This window comes from Geotrypetes seraphini, chromosome 1, assembly GCF_902459505.1.
Source record: "Geotrypetes seraphini chromosome 1, aGeoSer1.1, whole genome shotgun sequence".
Lineage (NCBI taxonomy): Eukaryota > Metazoa > Chordata > Amphibia > Gymnophiona > Dermophiidae > Geotrypetes > Geotrypetes seraphini.
In genome coordinates, this window is record NC_047084.1 from 443,546,307 (window position 1) to 443,569,948 (window position 23,642).

The 23,642-nt window shown below is 40.8% G+C and overlaps 1 protein-coding gene across 4 annotated transcripts in view; it reads left to right on the forward strand.

Moving 5' to 3' along the window:
- Positions 1-22,674, forward strand: part of CCDC171 (coiled-coil domain containing 171) — a 608,461-nt gene extending 585,787 nt beyond the window's left edge. For 3 of the 4 annotated variants that reach the window (XM_033920389.1, XM_033920380.1, XM_033920399.1), the window contains exon 25: positions 20,868-22,674. In XM_033920389.1, the coding sequence (XP_033776280.1) occupies positions 20,868-21,083 (216 nt within the window). In that variant the 3' untranslated portion in view covers positions 21,084-22,674. The remainder of the gene's footprint in view (positions 1-20,867) is intronic. The other variant, XM_033920408.1, reaches the window with a different exon arrangement.
- Positions 22,675-23,642: the final 968 nt, after the last annotated feature.

Below are 23,642 nucleotides of genomic sequence, written 5' to 3' on the forward strand. Positions count from 1 at the left end.
TTGACAGTAGATTTTTCTATGACTGGGCCTAGATGTAGAATGTGGAGATTTCAGGATGTTTTACTGCATGATGAAGCCAATATGGAATATATAGGAACCTAGATTCAACAGTATTTAGAGATCAATGATATGCCAGAAATCTCCCTAAAAATTTGGGAGGGATTGAAGATGGTTATATGAGGACAGATTATTTCTCTCCAAGCTCATTTCTTGGAACCTACAATCAACAAGAGAACCATTTATGTGCCCAGCTAGAAACACTCCAGCAGCAGGAGAAAAGAGAGGGAACATTCTGTCACATTCACCAGCAGCTTCATGAGGTTAAACTCGAGCAACATGAGCCAGAATTGTTAGATATTGTTGAAAATCTGCAAAGCATCCAACTACACTATTTAGACAGTTTGTAGAGGTGATAGACCCAACTGAATTTAGCAGAGAGTTCATCCATGGAAGTTTTTAATGACGAGTGGAGAGCTCCATCTTCCCCACAGCCAAAAACTTTTGATGAGCTCAATCAAAAGTCAAACAAATGATGATTTTTGCTTATGATTATGAAGGCATCATCATTACAGACAAAGTTTCATGTGGAAGAAGTGTCACAGTAGTGTATGATCGTGATTTTTTTGCAAAACGTGCAGAAAAATTCACAAAACCCGACCTCAGTTGCTCTTGGCTAGACCACTCATTCTTCACGAAAATGCTTGCCCGCACATAGGGAATGTCGTCATTAAAAACTATGCAAATATGGCTAGGAAGTGTTACCTAAAACGGTGTCTTGGATGGAATAATGAAGCTTTCTGGATGTTGGGACTCGGTCATTGCAAAGCAGGGAGATTATATTGAAGGATTGTAAAGAAATACTAGAAAAAAAAAATAAAACATGTAAATTAAAAAAAATAGTATGCATTATTTATGAAATGACCCTTGTAATTCCTAAAATAGAACATGATTATTTCTAGGAAATTTTTATAAGAAAATGATCTACTTCAGATCAGAGCAAAATGTATGCTCTTCAACAGGATCAACATAGCTTTGACATGAAATTCTTTTAAAAGTACATCACATTTTCAGTTTTTTACTTTTCACAGGTTATCACCAACTGCCCATATACTGAAGACTTTAATGTGAAAATTGTAACTGATGCTATTAGTCAAAAAAACATGTCAAAAACATCAAGAGAATTCTACGTTTGTATGATGACATTACTATTCAGCAAAATGACAAGTTGTTCAACAAATGTCTCAATGCAGATCTGCTGAACACAAAGTTTTCTAAATTTGGTACAGGATATCTGTGAAACACATTTGATTTCATTTCGAATCATGGTGCTTCTGTTCATCTGATGATTCTGTATCAGTTTCTTCTGTATGCTGATGGAAAATACAATTTTAATTATGGTTTAGGAGGTTTATTGTTTATTTGGATTTTCTATACGACCTTCATTGACAGGCCAAAGTGGTGAACAGACTAAAAAAAAAATAGAAAGGAACTCCAAAAATAATACTGGATAGAAACCAACTGAATAAGACTATATTTACATAACTGAGATGGGACAGAAGATACACATTTGCAAATAGCAGCCATCATGCAAAGAATTCAAGGCTTACTAATCAAAACAATCATACAGAAATGAAAAATCACAGGATGACTCCAACACATGCCAGCCCACCAACTCTTCAAATGCTTGATGCCATATAGATAAATGAAGGCCATTCAAGGCAGGAGGCTCAGAATGATGTGTAGATTCTTGGGGCCTGATTCTGTATAAGACGCTGGTCTCGGTGGCCACCTAAGAAGCAGATGAGAATTGTGAGCAGCATCCTATGCAGAATCACGTCTATCTTAAAGAACAGATGCCTTATCCCCTGAATCTCTAACAAGTGCCCATGTTAACCAGCGCCAGTTAGAGAATCGCACCTGCCTGATCAAAAGATAGGCGGCTTGGCCACCTATCTTTGCTGAGGGATCCCTTGCCATCAGCTGATTGCGCACAGGAATCCCTGATCAGCTGATCCAGCAGGACTCTCAGAAATCGCGGCTTTAGGAAGTCCTGCCGGCTCAGCTGATCGGTAGGAAAATACCCCTGCCGCAATCTGGTGAGCCAGCTACACCAGAGGCCCCCCCCCAAACACATCCCAATCCATAATTGGCAGGAGGGATGCCTACTCCCTTCTGCCTAACACCCCCCAACATCTGAGATCATCAGGAGGGCTGCCCACTCCCTCCTGTCTACTACCCCCAACACGCCCACCCCCACATCAGCAATTGGCAGGAGGAATGCCCACTTCCTCCTGCCTAACACCCCCCTTTACATCCACAATTGGCATTTGGGATGCCCACCCTCTCCTGCCACCAGGCTCTTTCAATTCCATGACACCCCCACTCTGACACCTCCTGTACCTACAAACCCCACACTCTGACACCCCCCTATATCTTTAGAAGAAGACCGGCAAGAGAGATGCCCAGTCCCTCCTGCTGACGGACATACATCTTCCAAAATGGTGAGCCTTCCCCTTCCTGGTGCATCCTGGGATGCACTGGGGAGGGGCCTAAGGCCCTGATTGGCCCAGATACTTAGGCACCTGGGCCAATCAAGGCCTTAGGTCTCTTTCCCAGTGCATCCTACTTTTACTGGAACAATGGTCTAAAACTTGGCAACTGAGCTTTAATGCCAAAAAGTGTAAGGTTATGCACCTTGGTAGCAGTAACCCCAGCAGAACATACACCCTGAACGGGGAAATCTTAACAAGAACTGTCGAAGAATGGGACCTGGGTGTAATCATTAGCGAAGATCTGAAGACGGCCACTCAGGTGGAGAAAGCTTCGGCCAAGGCTAGACGAATGCTGGGTTGCAACCGAAGAAGTTTTGTCAGCTGAAAGCCTGAAGTCATAATGCCGTTGTACAGGTCCATGGTGAAACCTCATCTGGAGTACTATGTTCAGTTTTGGAGGCCACATTATCAAAAAGACATGAAGAGAATTGAATCGGTCCAGCGAATGGCCACCAAAATGGTCTCAGGACACAAGGATCTTCCATATGAAAAGCGTCTAAGCAGGCTGCAGCTATATTCTCTCGAAGAATGCAGAGAGAGATGAGACATGATAGAGATGTTCAAATATCTTACAGGCCATATCGAGGTGGAGGAAGATATCCTTTTTCTTACGGATCCCACAGCAACAAGAGGGCATCCTCTCAAACTCAAATGTGGGAGATTTCATGGTGACATCAGGAAGTACTTTTTCACCGAAAGGGTGGTTGATCATTGGAATGGCCTTCCACGTCAGGTAGTTGAGGCCAGCAACGTGCTCGACTTCAAGAAACGATGGGATAAACGTGGGTTCACTTCGGGAAATTGCTTAGGGGAGTATTCTTTTAAGGGGAGGGTTCTTTTGAGTGGGCAGATGTGTTGGGCCGACGGCCCTTTTCTGCCGTCATATTCTATGTTTCTATCATGATCTTAATCTGTATACTATACCCAATAGATAACCAATGGAACATAGAAACATAGAAATAGACGGCAGATAAGGGCCACGGCCCATCTAGTCTGCCCACCCTAATGACCCTCCCCTACCTTTGCCTTGTGAATAGATCCCATGTGTCGATTCCATTTGGCCTTAAAGTCAGACACGCTGCTGGCCTCAATCACCTGCAGTGGAAGACCATTCCAGCGATCAACCACCCTTTCAGTGAAAAAGAATTTCCTGGTGTCACCTCGTAGTTTCCCGCCCCTGATTTTCCACAGATGCCCTCTTGTTGCCGCAGGTCCCTTGAAAAAGAAGATATCTTCCTCTGCCTCGACGCGGCCCGTGAGATACTTGAACGTCTCGATCAAACTTACAGGCATGGCATAGCACATGAATAGCAGTTTTGCAGTTTTTGAAGTACTTTTAAGTTTAATTTTGAAGTCCCTCATAAATACTACATTAATCCAGCCTCTAAAGCAGGGGTGTCCAATGTCGGTCCTCGAGGGCCGCAGTCCAGTCGGATTTTCAGGATTTCCCCAATGAATATACATGAGGTCTATTTGCATGCACTGCTTTCATTGTATGCTAATAGATCTCATGCATATTCATTGGGGAAATCCTGAAAACCCGACTGGATTGCGGCCCTCGAGGACCGACATTGGACACCCCTGCTCTAAAGTAACAGAGCATGTAAGAGGAAGTGAAATGTACCTGTGTCAAAATAACAGCAAACAAAATAAAGTTGTTGCAGAATGATTGGCTGAGTGGCAGACTTCAGAGGGTGGTGGTTAATGGTCTCCTCTCTAAAACATCGGAGGTGACCAGTGGAGTGCCGCAGGGCTCGGTCCTGGGTCCACTCCTTTTCAACATATTCATAGGGGATCTGACTCAAGGGCTTCAAGGTAAAATAACACTATTCGCCAATGACGCCAAACTATGTAATATAGTAAGTGAATGCAGTTTACAGAATTATATGGCGCAGGACCTGCTTACATTGGAAAGTTGGTCCTCAACCTGGCAGCTAGGCTTCAATGCTAAGAAATGTAAGGTCATGCACCTCGGAAGCGGAAATCCATGCAGGACGTACTTCTTGAACGGAGAAACTTTAACTAGGACTTCAGCAGAATGAGATTTAGGAGTAATCATCAGTGCAGACATGAAAACTGCCAATCAAGTGGAGAAGGCTTCATCTAAGGCAAGGCAGATATTGGGTTGTATCAATAGAAGTTTCGTCAGCCGAAAGCCTGAAGTCATAATGCCGTTGTACAGGGCCATGGTGAGACCTCATCTGGAGTACTGTGTGCAATTCTGGAGGCCACATTACAGTAAAGATGTGCGCAGAATTGAATCGGTTCAGCGGACGGCCACCAGGATGATCTCGGGGCTCAAGGGTCTCTCGTACGAAGAGAGACTGAACAAATTGCAGCTCTACACTCTCGAGGAACGTAGGGAGAGGGGAGACATGATCGAAACATTTAAGTACCTCACAGGACGTGTCGAAGTGGAAGATGATATTTTTTTTCTCAAGGGACCCTTGGCCACAAGAGGGCACCCGCTCAAACTCAGGGGTGGAAAATTTCATGGTGACACCAGAAAGTATTTCTTCACAGAGAGAGTGGTTGATCATTGGAACAAGCTTCCAGTGCAGGTGATTGAGGTAGACAGCATGCCAGACTTTAAGAATAAATGGGATACCCATGTGGGATCCCTACGAGGGTCAAGATAAGGAAATTGGGTCATTAGGGCATAGACAGGGGGTGGGTAAGCAGAGTGGGCAGACTTGATGGGCTGTAGCCCTTTTCTACCGTCATCTTCTATGTTTCTATAAAAGCCCAATTATACCGAAGCTGAGACCTAAAAGAGATTTGATGGTCAATAAGTACACCCAAATGATGAAGATCATCTTGGAGCAAATGTCATATTGCATCGCCTTCACATTGTTGCAAATCTCCCAACACCATACAATATATGTTGACATATATTTCACTTTTCATAGGCTGATGATCATGCTTTTACAATCAAATTCTCATTCAGCATAAGAGGGAGATGTTTACAAGTTAATTGGAAGAAAGATAACACCAAACAATAGCAAATGACTCAAAATGTTGACCAGGGTTTTTCCTTATCCCCTATTTAGTACAACAAAGAGGAAAAGGTTGTTCCCATAGAAACAGTGAAACTAAATAACATAGATGTGAAATTTAAAGAAGAAATTAAATAACTGGGGGGTTTGGTTAGATATTGGCCTAACACTGGAAACTCAGGTTAATAATCTGATTAGAAAAATCTAGTTTAAGTTAAAATTGTTGTATAGAATGAAACATTTCATAGAGAGAAATTATTTACAGGTTATTGTCCAGTCTCTTGTACTTACTTCCATGGATTACTGTAATATTTGATTGTTAGGTATTTCTGCCAAACAGATGAAATGACTGCAGATTATGCAGAATGTTGCAGCTAAATTAGTTTTATGAGGAAATAGATATGATCATGCTATTCTATTATGAGAATTACACTGCAGCAAGAATAGACTTTAAAAGTTTGATTTTGATTTTTAAGATTTTAAATGGGTTATGTTCTAGTTATTTGACAGATCTGATAATTGTATGCAAATCAACAAGAGATTTACGTTCCTCAGGAGAATTATGATTAGCGATACCATTTGTTAAAGATTGAAGATTATTCTCCTTTAGAAAGAAAATGCATTTCGGTAGATCTGCAGAGCTATGGAATGTTTTACTTATTGAAATTAGAAATCTATCCAACATTGGGTTATTTATAAAGACAATAAAGACATGGTTATTTCAGAAGTATCTTGATTAAGATTGATGTTATGATACTGTAACCTGATAATGGTTATTTTAGATGCACTTTGATGGATTAAGATTGATGTTAATGACATTGTAAATGTACTCATACTACCTGTTGATGGCAAACTTTGTTATAAGATAATATTAGATGTTATATACAGTATTTTAACTTGTAAACCGCTTAGAACTTTGTGGTTAAGTAGGCTATAAATGTGGAATTGAATTAAATTAACTTTGTGAGCCACAATTAATTGACAGTGAGCTACAGGACAGTAAATCATTGCAGTGAAAAGAACATGGTAGTTATGATTAATTATCTCTTTGATACAAAAAACAAAGTACTGGCTATGAAGAGGCATGACAATTCAGTAGTGAGTAATTTTCAAATTACTGATCCACTTCTTAATGCTAAGCAGTTTTCACACCCTGAGCAGAAAGAGGTCAGCTTGTTTTGAACTGTCTGGAGTTCAAAGAAAAAGAAGATAACCTTGCTTAAACAACATTACAGTAATCAGATTTAGTGGCAACTAAAGAGTAAAAAAAAGTGGTGCAGGAACTATCATCTAGATAGGTATGAAGGAACCTGATTAGATGGAGGGATTGGAAACAAGACTAATAATTTTGAATATGTGATTTTCAAAAAACAGAGCTCTACTGAAAGTCACACTAAGATAATTTAAGGTGGTAACCAAGATAAGAGGAGACATATAGTGGGGCCAGTAACCCAGAATGCCATAGATTTGGTTTGGTTCAAAATAGATGGCTGGCATCCAACCAATCAGCTACCAAATGTAGACACAATTGAAGATCAGTAAGGTCTGGGTTGTGAGAGTCCTGTTCCTACAATAAAAGAATATCATCTGCATATATACATGCTTTGATTCAGAACAGTTGTATAACAGCAACTAAGAGACTTGGATTAAAAAGAAGAGGAGATAAAACAATGACATGAAAAGGTGGATGAAGGAACAGAAACCAAGTTGGTCTGATCAGAAAGAAAAGAAGAGAACCTGTCAAATTCTTGTCTAGTGATCCCAAAAGTAACCAAATAAGAGAAAGGAAAATGGCTAACCAAAGGCGGCAGTCAGATCAAGGGAAATAAGAATAGCATTGCATGTTCAAAAACTGAATGAACCTGGTTAAGTCTACAAAATCCTGAGTGGAGTAGAATGGATACAAGTGGATCGATTTTTCACTCCGTCAAAAATTACAAAGACTAGGAGACACTCGATTGAGTTACAGGGAAATACTTTTAAAACCAATAGGAGGAAATTTTTTTTTCACTTAGAGAATAGTTAAGCTCTGTAATGCATTGCCAGAGGATGTGGTTAAGAGCGGATAGCGTTGCTGGTCTTAAGAAAGGTTTGGACAATTTCCTAGAGGAAAAGTCCATAGTCTGTTGAGACAGACATGGGGAAAGCCACTGCTTGCCCTGTATTGGTAGCATGGAATATTGCTACACCTTGGGTTTTGGCCAGGTACTAGTTACCTGGATTGGCCACCGTGAGACGGGCTACTGGGCTTGATGGACCATTGGTCTGACCAGTAAGGCTATTCTTATGTGACAAAAATAGTTTCTGTCGTTTGTCCTGTCTGAAATCTCAACTGGGAAGTATGGAGGATATTAGAATATTCAGTATGCTGAGTCAGTTGACTGAAAATGACTCGTTCTGTCAGTTTAGCCAGAAATGGGATATTTGAGACTGGTCTGTAGTTTGTAAGTTCAAATGAGTCAGCAGCAGAATTCTTAAGTATAAGCTTGATAAAAGCATTCTTTCAGGAGAGTGGGTCTAAACCATTTGTGAGATTGTTGCTCACCATTGCCAAGGCAATAAGAAGGAAACCATGAACGGAGATGGAAATCCAAGAGGGGAGGAATGGGATCCATTGAATAAATTGTCTTTCTAAAGAAATTGATCACCTTATTAAAGAGGGTTAGTGAAGGGATGTTAAATGTAGACCATGTATTGACAGGCAACCCAGTATCCTCTGTTGTCTTAGGCCAATACACACTACAGTTTTTACTATTATGAGGGGCTACTAAAAAGTTCTCAGCACAAGAAGAGAATAAGAACATAAGAACATAAGCAGTGCCTCCGCCGGGTCAGACCATAGGTCCATCCTGCCCGGCAGTCCGCTCCCGCGGCGGCCCAAACAGGTCACGACCTGTCTGAATCACCAGAAGGGGCTCCCTTGCCACCTTGGTTTCTCATTGAAGTCCTATCTTCCCATCGTAGTCCTAACCCTCCGGTCTTGCACATGCACGACCTGTTGGGTTTCTATACTTATTACCTGGTTAGCTTTCTATACCTGTGTTACATCCCAGCACCTCTCTCAGTATCCCACGATCACTTTTCTTGACACTTTTTGTTACATTTCAAGTCATTGCAATGAAAAGTGTCAAGAAAAGTGTGGCATAACTTGTAAGTTTCATGGCTCCACATCATTCTCTTCTTCGTTGGGCTCAGAACTTTTTAGCAGCCCCTCGTATAGCCCCATCTCATAAAATAATCTTCCTTTATCTCTCCAGATACAACATTCTCTAGGTCCAAATACACTTTAAAAACACATTATTTTATTCAAAGTTACGATAACTTCTTATACTTGCGTCTTTCGACCTATGTTTAGCTATGGAAATGGGGGGTGCTCTGCACATACAAAGATTTATATCTTTTAATTGTTTATTTTATGGCATTGTAGTTCCTTTCTAGTTTTTTAAATATATTTACATATTTTATTTGTAAACCGCCTAGATGGCATTACTGAATAGTAATATATTAAATAATAATAAACTTGGAAATGTTTAAATGTTATTTGACTGAGATATTTTTGGGTCCTTTTTCAAAGGTGTGCTTGCCAAACAACGTATGCTAAATGCCAAATTGCCCATTCTGTTTCTATGGGAAGCTTGGCACTTAAGGATCTTTGTAAAAGCCCACCTTTGTGTCTCAGCTCAGTCCATTCTAACTGTATCTTTTATATATATGTAAACCATTCTGAGCTCTTCTGGGAGAATGGTATAGAAAATTGAATGAATAAATAAAACCAAAATCTTTAATGGATAAACAAGCTTATCAACATCTTGGATTCTACACTATGGCTGTTATTGTGTGAAAAAGATTTGGATAAAAGCTAAAATTTCTCAGGAGTTTAAATGGGCCGAGATGCTTGTTTGTAATGATGCAAGACCTTCACAGTCAAGGGAAGATTTTAGGTACTCATATTAGCAATGGCATGTGCTGCCATGACGGATCACAGCTGGGTTTAGTTGCTGCAACCTTTCAGCTTAGATGCTGTGCCAAAGAGAGGCTCACATATGAGGCCACACTGGCTGTGAGGGTATAGTTAGATGTGGCTCCCTATTGGAGAGTATATGATATACATGTGCAAATAATGGCACTAAATCTCTACAAATGATCCTGGAGTTCAGAGATCCCTCTTATTATTCACTTATAAGCCACACAGACCACAAGGAGCAAATAGAAAAGAATTTATTAGGGAAAGTGCAAAACAATACACTTCTCCCTCCATATCTGCGGTTTCCGTATCTGTGGATTCGCTTAGTCGTGATCATAGACTTTAAAATAAAAAAGTATGTAACCTCTGTCTGTTGGTATTGGGTTGTCTCTTCATGTAAACAGCTAGAACAGCATTTGCAGTGGTAATCTGTTGATATTGTATGATGCATAGTGTTGATATTCTTGAGCCTTTTGGAGGTGCATCTTATATAGGAGTTTTACTTCAAATCATGATACCATCGTGAATGGCAATTAGTCTATGCCATATTTTTGTAGTTTGACAAATCACAAGAATGTCTTTGACATTATCTTGGATGCGCCCTCCAGTTCTTGGGGCTCCAAGCAATCTGGGGCAGCATAAACAATTGTCCTTCCCCAAGGTTATGCATGCCTCAGAATTGAGCCAGTTGTGTCACTGGATTGAAAAGCGAGGGTCACAGCCAGGAGTCCTTCTTAAATGCCAAGTAGGCAATTCACAGCGTAGTCAGATGACGTAAGCCAGCACAACAGGTTGACATGTTAACATCTGTGATCCACTGCTTATATTGTAGCAGGGGGATTACCTCCTACACTGGCCTCTCTCTGTTCCCTTTCTGCCACTTCTGGGACATACTTTTCAGCTTCTGTAACATCTGGAAAGCAGCTAGGCCAGGTCTTAGCCTGCTTTGATGAGCATTAAAGATGGTACAAGATGAAAAGGATACAGGAGAAGGAGCAGACAATTGAATTAAAGAAGAAGGAGGATGAGAAAAGTAAGCTTGTGGGGGTCCAGAAAGTTGGATGAGACCAGGAAGAAAAAAGAGAAGAGTGAGCAGTGAGAGAGAGCGATTTAGCCACTCCCGAGCATGGAGTATGCTCAGCATGGTTATCCTCAGTTCTCTGCGCTCCCCCTCTTTATTTGCAGCTTTTCTAACATCCCCACTGGGCCGAAGAGGAGAAACCATAGATGCTTCCTTTGTTTTTCTATATTTCTAAGGTCATGGTACTAAGACGGTAGCAAGGACAGAACGTGCCCACGTGCTGGCTGTGCCTGTATAGGAGAGTGGTTTCACTTGGATCCTTTTTTTAGTTTAAAATGGATCTTTAGTAGTGTAGCATCCTAGCTAATACTGCATAGCCTTTCCTTCCAGTTACCATGTATTCACCCACCCCTTCTGTAAGCAGTGCTCTGGCTCTTGAGTACATCCCTTTGTAGGATCCCATCTCTCTGAAGTATGAAGCTTATCAAATTAAGCCTCATGCTGGCCTCATCCCCACTCTTGCCATCTGTAAGCAAGGACATCATCCATCCATCCAGTGAGCTGTGGGACAAGCAGGAGCGTGTCTGTTCACCCAAAATTAGATCTGCTGGCCATGGCTGGTGTTTTGCTGATGTTCTGGCTTATGCATGTCAGCACATATGTAAGATATAAATGTACTGTATATGCTTACTTGGGTGGGGGGAGGGGTAGCTGATAAATTAAACTTGTTAGCTTCTGCCACACATTTTGTAAAATATCAACAAAATACTATGTGTCCCCATTTCTTAGTGCACATCTCAGCCTACCCAACCTATGTATAAATTTTTCCTTCACTGTTAGATATGGCTTCTTTGTAATATTAAGAAAATAAATACATACGCTGTATCTAACCTGTAGTCAATTCTTCTTCCTTTAGTCATACTTTCTTTCTGATCTGGCTCTTACACATCAAAGAGTTCTTTTGTTTTGCTTCATTCTCTGGTGCCAGCTTCCAGCTTCTGTACACTGTGAGCTAGATTCACTAAACAGGGTCAGTAATGCCATGTGGGGCCGATGCGGTCCAATTTTTGGCCAATTTCAAAAGAGCGATTAATGCTCAAACAAGTTTGCATGCAAATGATTTGGGTGGAGGTTCGTTGTAATCCCCGTCCGATCCCGCTGATGAATCACTGTGAAAGCGACTCTCACATGCACAGAGTCAGCAAGGGAAGCCCCGAAGCAGCCTCCTGCCATTCAGCTGTTAAGGGCAGGAAACCTTATTTTTTCTTTCTTTCTTTTTTTTTTTAATGAACACATATATTGTGCATGTGTTACCCACACACAATATCTGTCCCCCCCCCCAAAAAAAAGTTGTGCTACCCCCCCCGACAACTGTTGTCAGTTGTCGCAACCTCCCCATGACAACTGTGGGTCCTTGACCCCCCCCCCATGATGACAGCCACCCCCACGACGACACATCCAGAGAGACAGGAGGGATGCCCACTCCCTTCTGTCTCAACAACCCAGTTGTGCTTCTGGGCTACCTGGACCCCCCTAACACGCCATCCCAAGCACTCCTCCATGCTCCCCCTGACGCCCCCCATCCTGCATGAAGATCCCCCTCCCACCACCCCACCAACAAGACCCCAAAAGACAACCCTGCTATCTGGGCCAATCAGGGCCTTAGGCAACCTGGGATGCACTGGGAAGGGACCTAAGACTCCGATTAGACTGGGTACCTAAAGCCCCTCCCATAGCCTCTGCTATCTGTATGTGTTTTCCATGAAAACTCATGCCTACTACTGGTTGTCTAAAAATAGGTGTGGAAATGCACTGTCCACCCCAGCACCTGCCCTGGGAGCACCACCTATGTCAGCGTGTCACAAACTTTTTAAGGTGCAGCACAGTAATCTCGTGGCCACGACTGGAGGGCACCCAGAAATGCGACGTGATCATGTCGACATCTGCACATGTCCTCCAGCCACAACCCTGAGCCTCCTATTACCGCCGGTGGGGGTTGGGGGTGGGAGTGCTGCAGAAGGAGAGGTGAGGGGAAGGAGCAGAGGCGCCAGCGAGGAGGAGAGGCGCAGGTCAATTTTTGAAAGCCCTATTTTTGTAAATCAGACCCATTTTATGCACAGAAATGCCTTTGAACATTATTCTCTGTATATGTTTTTGAATCACAAGTGGAAAATTCAGTTATACTAGAAATAAGTTTAGAAGCACTGTCATCTTCACAGTAATATATTAATATTTGAAAATCTTTCTCCAGATAGCTCAGCTGTAAATCCTTATGTCAGAGGGAAATGCACTATTTAGTTGATTCTCTGTCGTTTATTCTACTGCCCTATAATTTAGAAGCTCCCTTCATTTTTCTTCTAAATACTCAGATTCTCATTCTTTCCAGCCTTAACCTTTATGCCTGCATTAACACCCAACAGTTCCCTCCTCCTTTCAGCTAGCAGCATGGTCAAAATTGGTCCCTGTTGGAACTGCACTGCTGTGGATCTTCATTCACCAAGCACCTAGAGTTTCCACCCTTATTTTTCCTTCCCCCCCCCTTTGTGTTACCCAGCTATCACAGAAACAATTTCCAGTCAGGGGCCACAAATTGCAATTTCTTCTTTAACTTGGTATGTATTCATAAGGAGTCTGTCAGCTGTCTGTGTGGAGAAATAAGCCATGTTGGGCAATCAAAGCCAAGTCTCCTTCACTTCATTCATTTTATTATTTAAAGACTGCCTACCGGACACTATCCTGAGCAGCTTATAATAAATATACAACACAAAATAAAAGGTACCAGGTCTATATTCATCTGGACGTGATGAGCATTTTTCTAAGCATTAAAATAAACCCAAGTATGTGTTTCCAGGTCATGTCAGGCACCAGTATTAAATAAGTGGGTCTACAGCAGTACCTGGTAATTAATCGAATACAGACTGATACTAGGTGCTACAACCATATGCCTAACCAGGCAAAGCTATGACTGACTTTTCTGCGATCCAGTTTGGCCCAGTTAGGTATGCAGGCACTGGCACTGAATATCACTGATGCTTGCAAAACCTCTGACTGTATCCCTAGACCACCCTAGTAACGTCCAGATTGAGCTTGGCAGTTAAAGCCAATATTTACTGGCACTGCCTTCTTAAGTGACTTGAATATTGACTGCTATAAGCGAGCAGGAGCCTCTTGCCCACTTCAATCATGCTGAAATTCAACCCCTACAACTTCAGACACACAATAATTAAAACAACAAAATCAGAGTCCATAGCAAAGCTCCCCTCAGCTTATCTCATACCCTCTTAAATGACATGTAATGTAATACATGGTTTCAAGTAATTGCTCCAAAGAATTTACTACCTTCTTTAATTGAACAATATGCTTTTAAAGGATCACCTGAACCTGCTGCAGTATTAGTCATTCCTGAAGGTCTGGGATGAGCATTACTGTTTTTATAAAGCTACAAGGTACCTCATGAAACATCAGAAAATCCTGAATCGACTTCAAAGAAAATTGCTGAGTTAGTTGCTAGGTATAACCATTGATTTTTCTCTTGGAGACAAGAAAAAAAAAAAAAGAGAAGCATGTCGCAGTGGAATTTTAGGAACACCTTAAAAGTAAACTTCTTGATTCCTATTCCATAGAGAAAATATTAACATATGTTTTCTCTGCAGAAAATATATTGAATTGCACAATATAGGTTCATACCTTGCTAATATCTTTTCTAGTAGATAGGTGTGCCATTCTGGACAGTAGGGTATTCTCCCTGTGCCCGCAAGCCATGCAGACAAAATCCATTCAAGGTTTTCAACCCCACATCCTTCTCCAGAAGGTTCTACTGCCCCCTTCAGTTTGTACCAAAGCAAGCAATAGCCCTACACAGGAACAGATAAGAAGGAGGGGGTAGGGGGAAGACTCCCCAACCTACAAATCTTTTCTGGTCTGAAACTATAACAAGCATGTTAAAACATTTTAATTGAACAATCGAAACATCGAAATAACCATACCAAGCAGAAAAATGTATGCAGCTCAAAAATTCCCCCAATGAATTATACCAATAGATTATTCTTCATACCGTTAAGGTCTGACTGACATCAAAATCTGTGTTTTGACTCAAACTTCTGATTGAGACAGTAGGCAGGCGAAGAAATAACTGACAGAGCAGGGTTCCAGAATGACGTACCTATCTACTAGAAAAGAAATTAGCAAGATAAGAACCTAATCTCTTTTTCTAGTGCAAAGGTTATGTCATTCTGGACAATAGAGAAGTACAAAAGCAGTCCCAGACATCTAGGGTGGGACCTCTGTGCCTGCTCGTAGCACTGAATACCCAAAGACAGTGTCCTCCCATGCTGCTATGTCCACTCTGTAGAACTTGGAGAATGTGGGCAGATTGAACCAGGTCGCTGCCCTACAGATCTTTCCAGGAGCAGTCACCCAAGCTTCTGCCCATGAAGAGGCTACACTTCTTGTGGAATGCACTTTCAAGGAGACTGGCGATTGCTTGCCACAGGCCATATATGCAGATGAGAGGGCCTGGCTTGGGGACGCAGGAAAAACAAGATCGCAAAGGCAACGCGATCGAGTCACGTTGCCTTTGCGATCTACTGGTCGATCGTGATCGACCATTTGGGCACCCCTGGACTAGGGCATCTAGGCCTTTGCTTCTGGGCTAGGATCTTCAACTGAAGAACCAGTCTGCCGCCTTGTTCTTCACTGTAGCCAACAGATCGAAAGTTGATTGACCCCCGTCCATCTCCCCGTCGACCCATAAAAGTTACCTATCCCCATAAAAAGCAGCAATTGCTTCTGACAGTTTTGATTTTAGTTTAATTGAGTTTTGCAGAAAGCTCAAAACAAAGTCAGACAGACCTTCACCAAATACAGAACAATGGATCACAAATTACAAATAGAAATATGAATATCACAACTGAACTGGAAACCCCAAAACAAACTTTAGCTGGTAGAAATCCCCAAACCTCATCAGCTAATGACCAGCTCCTCAGGTCCAGAGACCGAACTTTACAAGTTCTGCAGCTTGCAACAGTATTTCAGAGCCGCTGCTGCCTCCCTACCCCCTTGGCTTTCATTCATGCATGAAAGCAGTGGCAGCTTGAGGATGCGGCCATTACCTGCAAAGCTTTGAGATTTCTGGTTGCTAGATTGGAGGAGGAGATCTTTCGTTGGCAGAGCTTGGAGATCCCCACCAGCTCAAGTATTTATATTTTGCATTCAGGTGGGGAGAACATTTGGTGCCCATCCAACCATTTTGGGCTCCAACCCCTCCCATCCCTCCCAAAAAAATTAAGAGCCCACAGGGGTGTAAACAATGCTCTCCTACAGGACACACACCAATAGGTTCATGGAAAGGCTTTCATGACTTCATAATTTTTCGCTTCAAAATTTATTTATTTTTTGTCGGTGGTACCTGCTGCAGGATAATCTGTCTCCAGAGCACACTGTTGCTTCCCAGTCTTTCCCATGCTCTTCTACTGCACAGCCGCAGTGAGTGCTGGTGTTTAATCACAAGATCTTTGATGGGGAGAGCTCTCACATGTTGCCAAGGCTTACTCCACCAATCTGAGAGAAAGAGCTGGAGCCCGATTGCCAATCAGGAGCACCTCTATAAGGAAGTGCTTCTGGTTGGCCATCAAGCTAAAGCTCTGTCTCCCCAACTGGTGGATGTACGGCAATCAGCAACTGGATCGACGGAATATTAGGTAGGCTTCGGGAACCCCGGTTCCATCCCCATGGGAGTCCCATAGGCCTTGGGGGGGATCCCTGTGGGAGTCTCATGGGCCTGGGGATTCCCCTTGGGAGTCCTGTAGACCTGGGGAGATGCCTGGGATTCCCACAATCCCCGTTCCCATGCAAACCTCTAATACAGACCCCAAGCTCCACAAAGTTTTCCGCAGGTTGGCCAAATAGACCCAAGTCTGCTTCTTCTCCAGGCAGGCCAAGCTTTTCCCCACATTGGGGATCTGTGGTACACCGAAAGCCGCAAAAAAAAACACACAAAAAAATAAAGAAATATACAGAGCAGATCAAAAAGAGACCTTGTGCTCGTGTGCTGAAGGAAAAACTGAAGGGGAAAGCAGAATCCTCTGAAGGTGGAGTTGAAATCCTACAGTGGATTCCTTCTGCACGGCTTTGGGGCAAGGAGAAAATACCCTACTATCCAGAATGACACATCTACTGCACTAGAACAATTTTTAGAGCTCCTCGCCTGAATCAAACTGAATTTGCTCAGGTCAATTTTTTTTCTTATCGGAATTGCAAATTTACTCTTTATTCAATGTATGATTTTTAAGGTTATGCACAGCTACAGTTTGTATCTATACTTCATTTTGTTTCAAAATTAAATGCCACAAAATATAAAATTTGTTTGGTTTGATCTCCTTTAGAACATGTGCTTTTTTTTAAACAAAACCACCTCCAAATGAAACAAGGCTGTTGCATCTTTTTTGTTTGAAAATGAGTGATTTTGTTTGATGTGCCATTGCCTCTTTTATCAGATGCAGCAGTATTCTGCTTGGAGATGGCATAGAGTGATCGTTATGTAAATGAAAATGCAATGCGTAGCTCAGAATATTTCTTCAGACAATTAGGCATGTCCTATTTTCCATTAATCTTGGAAATGAAAAAAGATATTGAGATCCATGTCCCTTTTGTGTTTGTAGTACCAATGCATTTTAAAACAAGTAGGTTTAACTAATATCTTGAGGTGGAAATGATAGTTCAAAGCAGCCGCACAGAGACAATCCAAAAGCCTAATTTTTACAAAGCGCACTCTAATTGCATTTCCCTATCTTCCAAGAAACTTTACTGGCTCCCTGTGGAAGCATGTATTCGTTTTAAAATAGTTTGCTCGGTTTATCATGTTCTCCACACTGATTCCTCTTATTTACTAATGCAACTTTCTCTTCATCAAGGATTCAAGATATGTAAGTCTTGAGTCCCTTCTGCTAAAGGTATTCCATTTTTTTTTGTTTGTTTAATTTTCTATACCGGTCTCCCCAGGGAACTCAGAACGGTTTACATGAATCTATTTAGGTCCTCAAGCATTTTTCCTGGTGGCTCACAATCTATCTAATGTACCTGGGGCAATGGAGGGATTAAGTGACTTGCCCAGGGTCACAAGGAGCAAGCCTGGGTTTGAATCGTTTACCCCAAAGTGTGAGAACAGAAAGAAAGAAGACATTGAGGGCTTTTTGTTCAACAAATTTTATTCTTTTTATCAATTTTGTACTTTTAACGTTTGTATATATTTTTAATATATTGTTAATGTCCCCATACAGTTTTGGGGTTATATTGTTGTAAATTACCTAGAACCTGAAAATTAGGGATCAGATCCTTTATGAAGAGATTTTTTCCGAGGTGGTTTACACCACATGTAGCCCTTCTTTTACAAAGCCCGATAGCGTGGGTCCCTGTGGTAACTACCCTGAAGCCCATAAGGATTTAAAGAGCTTTTTTTTTTGTGGGGGGGGGGGGGGTGTAACTTGACATAAACAATTTACATTGTGTTAACAAAATATGTATAGTAGCAGGAACAAATGTAGCATAAAATGCAGTAAATGAGTGAGGCAAATTAAATCCTAACAATCCTAGCAATAGCTGCATTATATAAAGTATCCCTCACTAAAAACTTGATGGGCATCAGTGACACTGCCCTCACCGTAGTTCTTGTCCACCTTTCTAAGAGAAAAGGACTGTGGCTGAAAAGTAAATACTAGAAGGAAATATGATGGAGGGTGTGTATTTTATTGAGCATTCAGTAGAAACACCATCTGCACTTGTATACATCTAAAGAATGAAAAAGTATGTGTCATTACTATAGCCTGAAGTCACAAGCTATTCAGTGACCTTTCAAGGAACACAAAGTAGACATGAATAGCTCTTGCTGATAAAGATACGGGCGTGTATTAATGGTGGTTAGGATGTCCTGTGCTTTCTGGTGCTAAAGCTCAGGAACTGTAGTTGAGAAGAGGTTGCACATGTAGGGGGAATTTTATATAGCATATTTAACACATGGAACATGGCTGCTGTCAAATTACTCGGGTATATACACAGATGTAGTACAGGCACATGTGTAGGCATGCTTCTGGGCAGCATTTGGAAAGAGGTAGAGCAGAGTTACAAGGTATATGTATAGAAGGCAATTCTGTAACTGGGCAACACAATTTAGGCACCCGTTGTACAAGGACTTGGGAGCCTGTTCTGTAAGTCGGCATCAGTATGAAAACCAAAAAAACTCTGAGGAGTGACGATGTTCCTAAATGGACTTTATTTGAAAGTGTCAAAGTTCCAAAGGTACACTAAAATTATCCACATAAAATAATTCCATCCACATAACAGCCTTAAAGGACCTTGAAGTTGTGTGCAGTTTTCATAGAATAGCGCCATTTACGTTCTGAAATGCTGAGCGCTCCCTGCCGGCATTTACACCCGGTTTCAACTGGTGTAATTTCTGGCACTGAACATGAGGCGTGGGAATCAGCTGTGAGCACTATTCTGTAAAGGATACTGCAAGATGAGTGTGCATTATATCATGGTGCTTAGCGCCAACCTTTGAGCGCAATTTACGGAATCTAGTCCTAAGTGATTTGCACGGTAAAATTATTGACTAAAGCTGAGTGTTTGCTAGTATTTGAGTAGGTATGCATCTGTTTGAGTAAGTCCTTGTAAATACTTTTAAAACCAATAGGAAGAAATATTTTTTCACTTAGGGAACAGTTAAGCTCTAGAACACGTTGCCAGAGGATTAGCATAGCTGGGTTTTAAAAATGATTTGGACAAGTTCCTGGAGGAAAAGTCCACAGTCTGCTAGTGAGACAGACATGGGGAAGGCCACTGCTTGTCCTGGATCAGTAGCATGGAATGTTGCTACTATTTGGATTTTTGTCAGGTACCTGTGTCCTGGATTGGCCACTGTGAAGAAAGGATACTGGACCCACTATGACTATTCTTATGTAAAAGAACACGTGGAATACGGTATAAATGAATTGAGTGTGTATTCAAAGCTGCACCATCTTTCCAGTAATGTTTGAGAGCTTTTTTTCACTAGCTCTAAAAGTTTTCTTTATAAAGGCACATGAATGCATATGTTATAAAATGGTCTTCTGATAGTAATTTCCAAAAGCTTTAGCCACAGAAATGAGTTTGTATAAAATCTGCAGGTATTTGGCCTGAGCAGAGGCATCCTTGGGGAGAACTGAGGAAGGATTAGCATTTACACACATATATTTGAAAATTTGCCTTATGCAGGTAAATTAATCTTAAAAAAAACTGTGCATCTGCTGAAGGGCATGTATAAATATACATATATAATTTCCCCAGAGTAATTTTCAGAGCAGGAGTGTATGTGTCATTTCCCTATAAAATTTGGCATACCCTTCATAGAGAAAATTATGCTTGTACTTTCTAAGTGTAAAATAACTCTCTAAATGTACAGGCATTTTACATCCTGAGTCTTTTTCTTTTAACCAGCCATCATGACAATAAATCTGCTGTGCCCCTGATAGAGGCTTTAGCACTGTATCTCTGGGAAGACAGAAATAGTGGGTGCCCGGAAGTTTGAAGCCGGATCTTAGATGTTAATGAAAAGCCGGGACTTCTTGTGGGCACGAGGGCAGCTATTCGTTTTGAAACTTCAGCCTGTTTTTATTTCTGAACATTTGAAATTCATCAGAAAGAAATGTGTTGAAGCTCAGAAATTTCCTCTCTAGGAGAGTCCCAGATGAGTCGGTCCTGAGAAGCTTTTTAAGTACTGCAGAATATTAACTGAAGAACCAATTAATACTAGGTTGTTATTTTATGAACAGATGCTATACAGGGTTGGAAAAAGGTATTTTACACCTGTTTATAAAGGAAACATGGGTCTCTCTGTGCACTTATAAATAGGCACTCGGAACTGGCCCCAGGGGAACACAAATTTGTTGTCTGTTTTCTGTGTATACATATATATTTTATAGAAAAAACAAGCTCTGAGCCACATAGGGAGGAGCGAAGACAAATCGTCCGAAGCCTTGGGGCCAATCGGCTAGGGGTAGAGGGGGGTGGGGGGGAAGGGGAGGAGGGCAGGATAGATTAGGGATGAGCGGAGGGGAGGTCGCCCCTCTCGATCCAGCATCACACGAGGGTGCTGAGTGCACGATTTGTACACGAGTACATCACAATTCTAACCTCTCTCTGCCCGACTCCTGCAGACAAGCCTATATGTGTAAAACATGCAGTACACCTGGAAAATGCTTTATTAAATTAGCTCCCTAACATAAACCACATCTAATATTAATTGAGTTTGTCTGTCTGTTTTATTGTTTTTGAATTAAATGTATGTATGTTTGTTGTTACAGGCGAAACACAAGAACTCAGACCTCTCTGTTGTGTCAGGAGCCGCTTATCAACTTGAAAAGAAAACGCTCTCAGAATGTTTCCCTTTGCAAACTGTGCCCGATAACTCTTACGGCTTTCAGCAGGACGGTTTAGGCAACAGTAGATCACACTCGCCTTTCTACACTCTCACGAGTAACATTGCCGGCACCAAACGAGCCATACAAAGTGGATATTGAGATTGCACAAATGTTTTCAAGGAAAAAAAGAAAAACTGTACTTATGGTATTATACAATTAAAATACATCCTTAAAATCAAGTTTTAAAAGCATATTTATTTTTTTGCTGTTTAATTTATATGGAAAAATTGTACAGAAGTGCACTTTTATATTTTGCTAAAATTCATTTTTTTTTTAAAGTTTTAATTATTAGTTTTGGTGCTCATTTTTTATGTAACATGTTTTTAAATGTTAGAGTGACAGATTTTGGGTAATTTTCTTCAGTCTTAAAAATCAATAAGGCATTTTAGTCTCTATCTATCAAAGTTGTTTCATACTTGTCTCTTCTAAAGCAGGCCTGCAATACTTTAATAGGATTGAGAGCGCTATTTGAAATGTATGCCAATGATTCCTGTCATTTCATGGCAGCCCTGCTATGGTTCACTGAGCCCCCTCTTCCCTCTTGTCAGCTCAACTGAAGACAAGCATTTAGTTGCAAACTTTAAGCAGGTTGTGCAAAACAGAAATGATGTGACTGCTTCTTCTCCTGCACAATAATGTCACTCCTGGTCAATGTGAGAAGGTCAGGTTGCTCCTTTTAAAGATACATGATACCACATGCCCATTTGAACAAGTTAAGTTAACGGCAGAAGCTGGTCCCTGCAAGCATTAAAACCCAACCTTTTTATCAGTCAGTGTTTGATAAGAAAAAGTCAAAGGATTTCTGATGATATGTTTATGTATTTCATAAAGATCATTCCCAGATCGGCACTGGAGTTAATATATTTAATATGTGCGTGAATACTTTAAAGCAATGTCTGCTTTGACCTTCAAAACAGAATCCTTTTTTTTTTTTTTTTTTTTCCTTCCTTTCTTTTTTGTTGGTAAGACCCAAGAGTGACGCCCATCTTTGATGCTGACAGAATTTAAAGTAAGGCCATTGCCCTGCATTTTCTGCCTTGTAGCACACAAAAGTAAAATTGTATGTCAGGCCGAGATGTCGGTGAGCTGACAAGATGCCCCAGTGACATTTCAGCTGGAAAGAGCAAGTGTCTTGCAACCAAGTGGTCAAATATCAAATAATAGGTCAAGCAGGAAGGATCTGAGTTTTAACCACAAAGAGGTTTCTGGTAACTTACTTGACAAGCTTTTGGGCGCTTTGTGGCTTGACAAAGTGATGTTCTGTTGGGTATCACTAGCAGACTCCTCTTTATTGCCTTCAGAAAATCAGGCATTTGACATTGATTAAACTCTTTAACCCTTAAAGGTTAAATCTGTGCAGTCAGCATCATTGTAAATACCCAAAAGCTGTAATTTATTATTTTTGTATTAATCGCCAGAATCCCCAATTCTATTAACTTTTCATGTACAGTGTGGTTTGATGCAAACTCCATATATTGTCTCATTTTGGATCTGCAATGCTCTTCAAAATAATGTTACCGGCTTTGTGTGCAGGAGTCAATTATTTCAGGGTCCTAGGTTCATAACAATTGAATATTTGTATTTGGGAAACTTCTAAAAATTCTATTTAAAAAAAAATAGACGATTAGCCAAATTATAAGAATTGTCAGATTTATAGTAGGGAATTATGTTATGCTTTCACTGTGTGTCCTGTCACTCTGGAATTTTTTTGAGCATTCTTTATATTTGAAATCTTTCCTAAGAAACTCAGGTTATGTATTTATCCAAAGTGTGTGTCTTTAGTGGATGGATAGTGCATATAATATCACTGAATGTTATCTGACAGGTATCTTTATGAGTGGTGAAAGTTATAACTTTTCTAGCAACTTAAGAATCATTAATTTCTCCTCATAAGTGGAGGGAATCATTACAGAATTAGCTAGTAGGTGTTATATATGCAATGTACATTGTATCTGAACTACATATGTTATTATCACATATAATAAATCAGCCATTTACAGTGCATTTGCAAAAATTGTGGTTTTCTTATCTTTGAAAGAGTCTGTATTTATGAACAGAACAGTTATCTAACATTTTGGACCACTCGGGATTTGGATCATTTTCTTATTGAGCTGGTAAGGGGAGAAGTGCAACATTTTAAAAATGACTGAGTTATGGGAAGAAAGTTTTAGGTATCGCCCTGCATTTTAAACCTTTATAGTCTTTATCAGATTTCCTGGATTATATACTTAGTTTTACCCTGAGTATCTTTCCCTCAGCCAGTTTTCTTGTCACTTCATATTGTTCTGAGATTTTATGGTATATTATTATTATATTATCCAAGATGGGTTACAGGAAACATGCAGTATAGAAAATGTGTGTATGGGAGGGGAGGGGGGGTTAAGATTGTCCTTGTTTAAGTGCCAAGTACATAAGAATGCAAAGGAGATTTAAAACAATTTTAAATTGTTCAATTTCCTGATTCAAATTGGCAATTTGTTCCATTCTTCAGGATCATATACTGTTAAAATCTTTTTCATGGTATAATCCAGCCATACTTGTTTGTATGATGGAACAGCAAGCTGACAATTATTCTCAGAATGCAATGACCGAGAAGGAATATATACGGTAAATGAACAGAGTTACACAAATATTCAGAAGACAGATTAGGAAACCGGT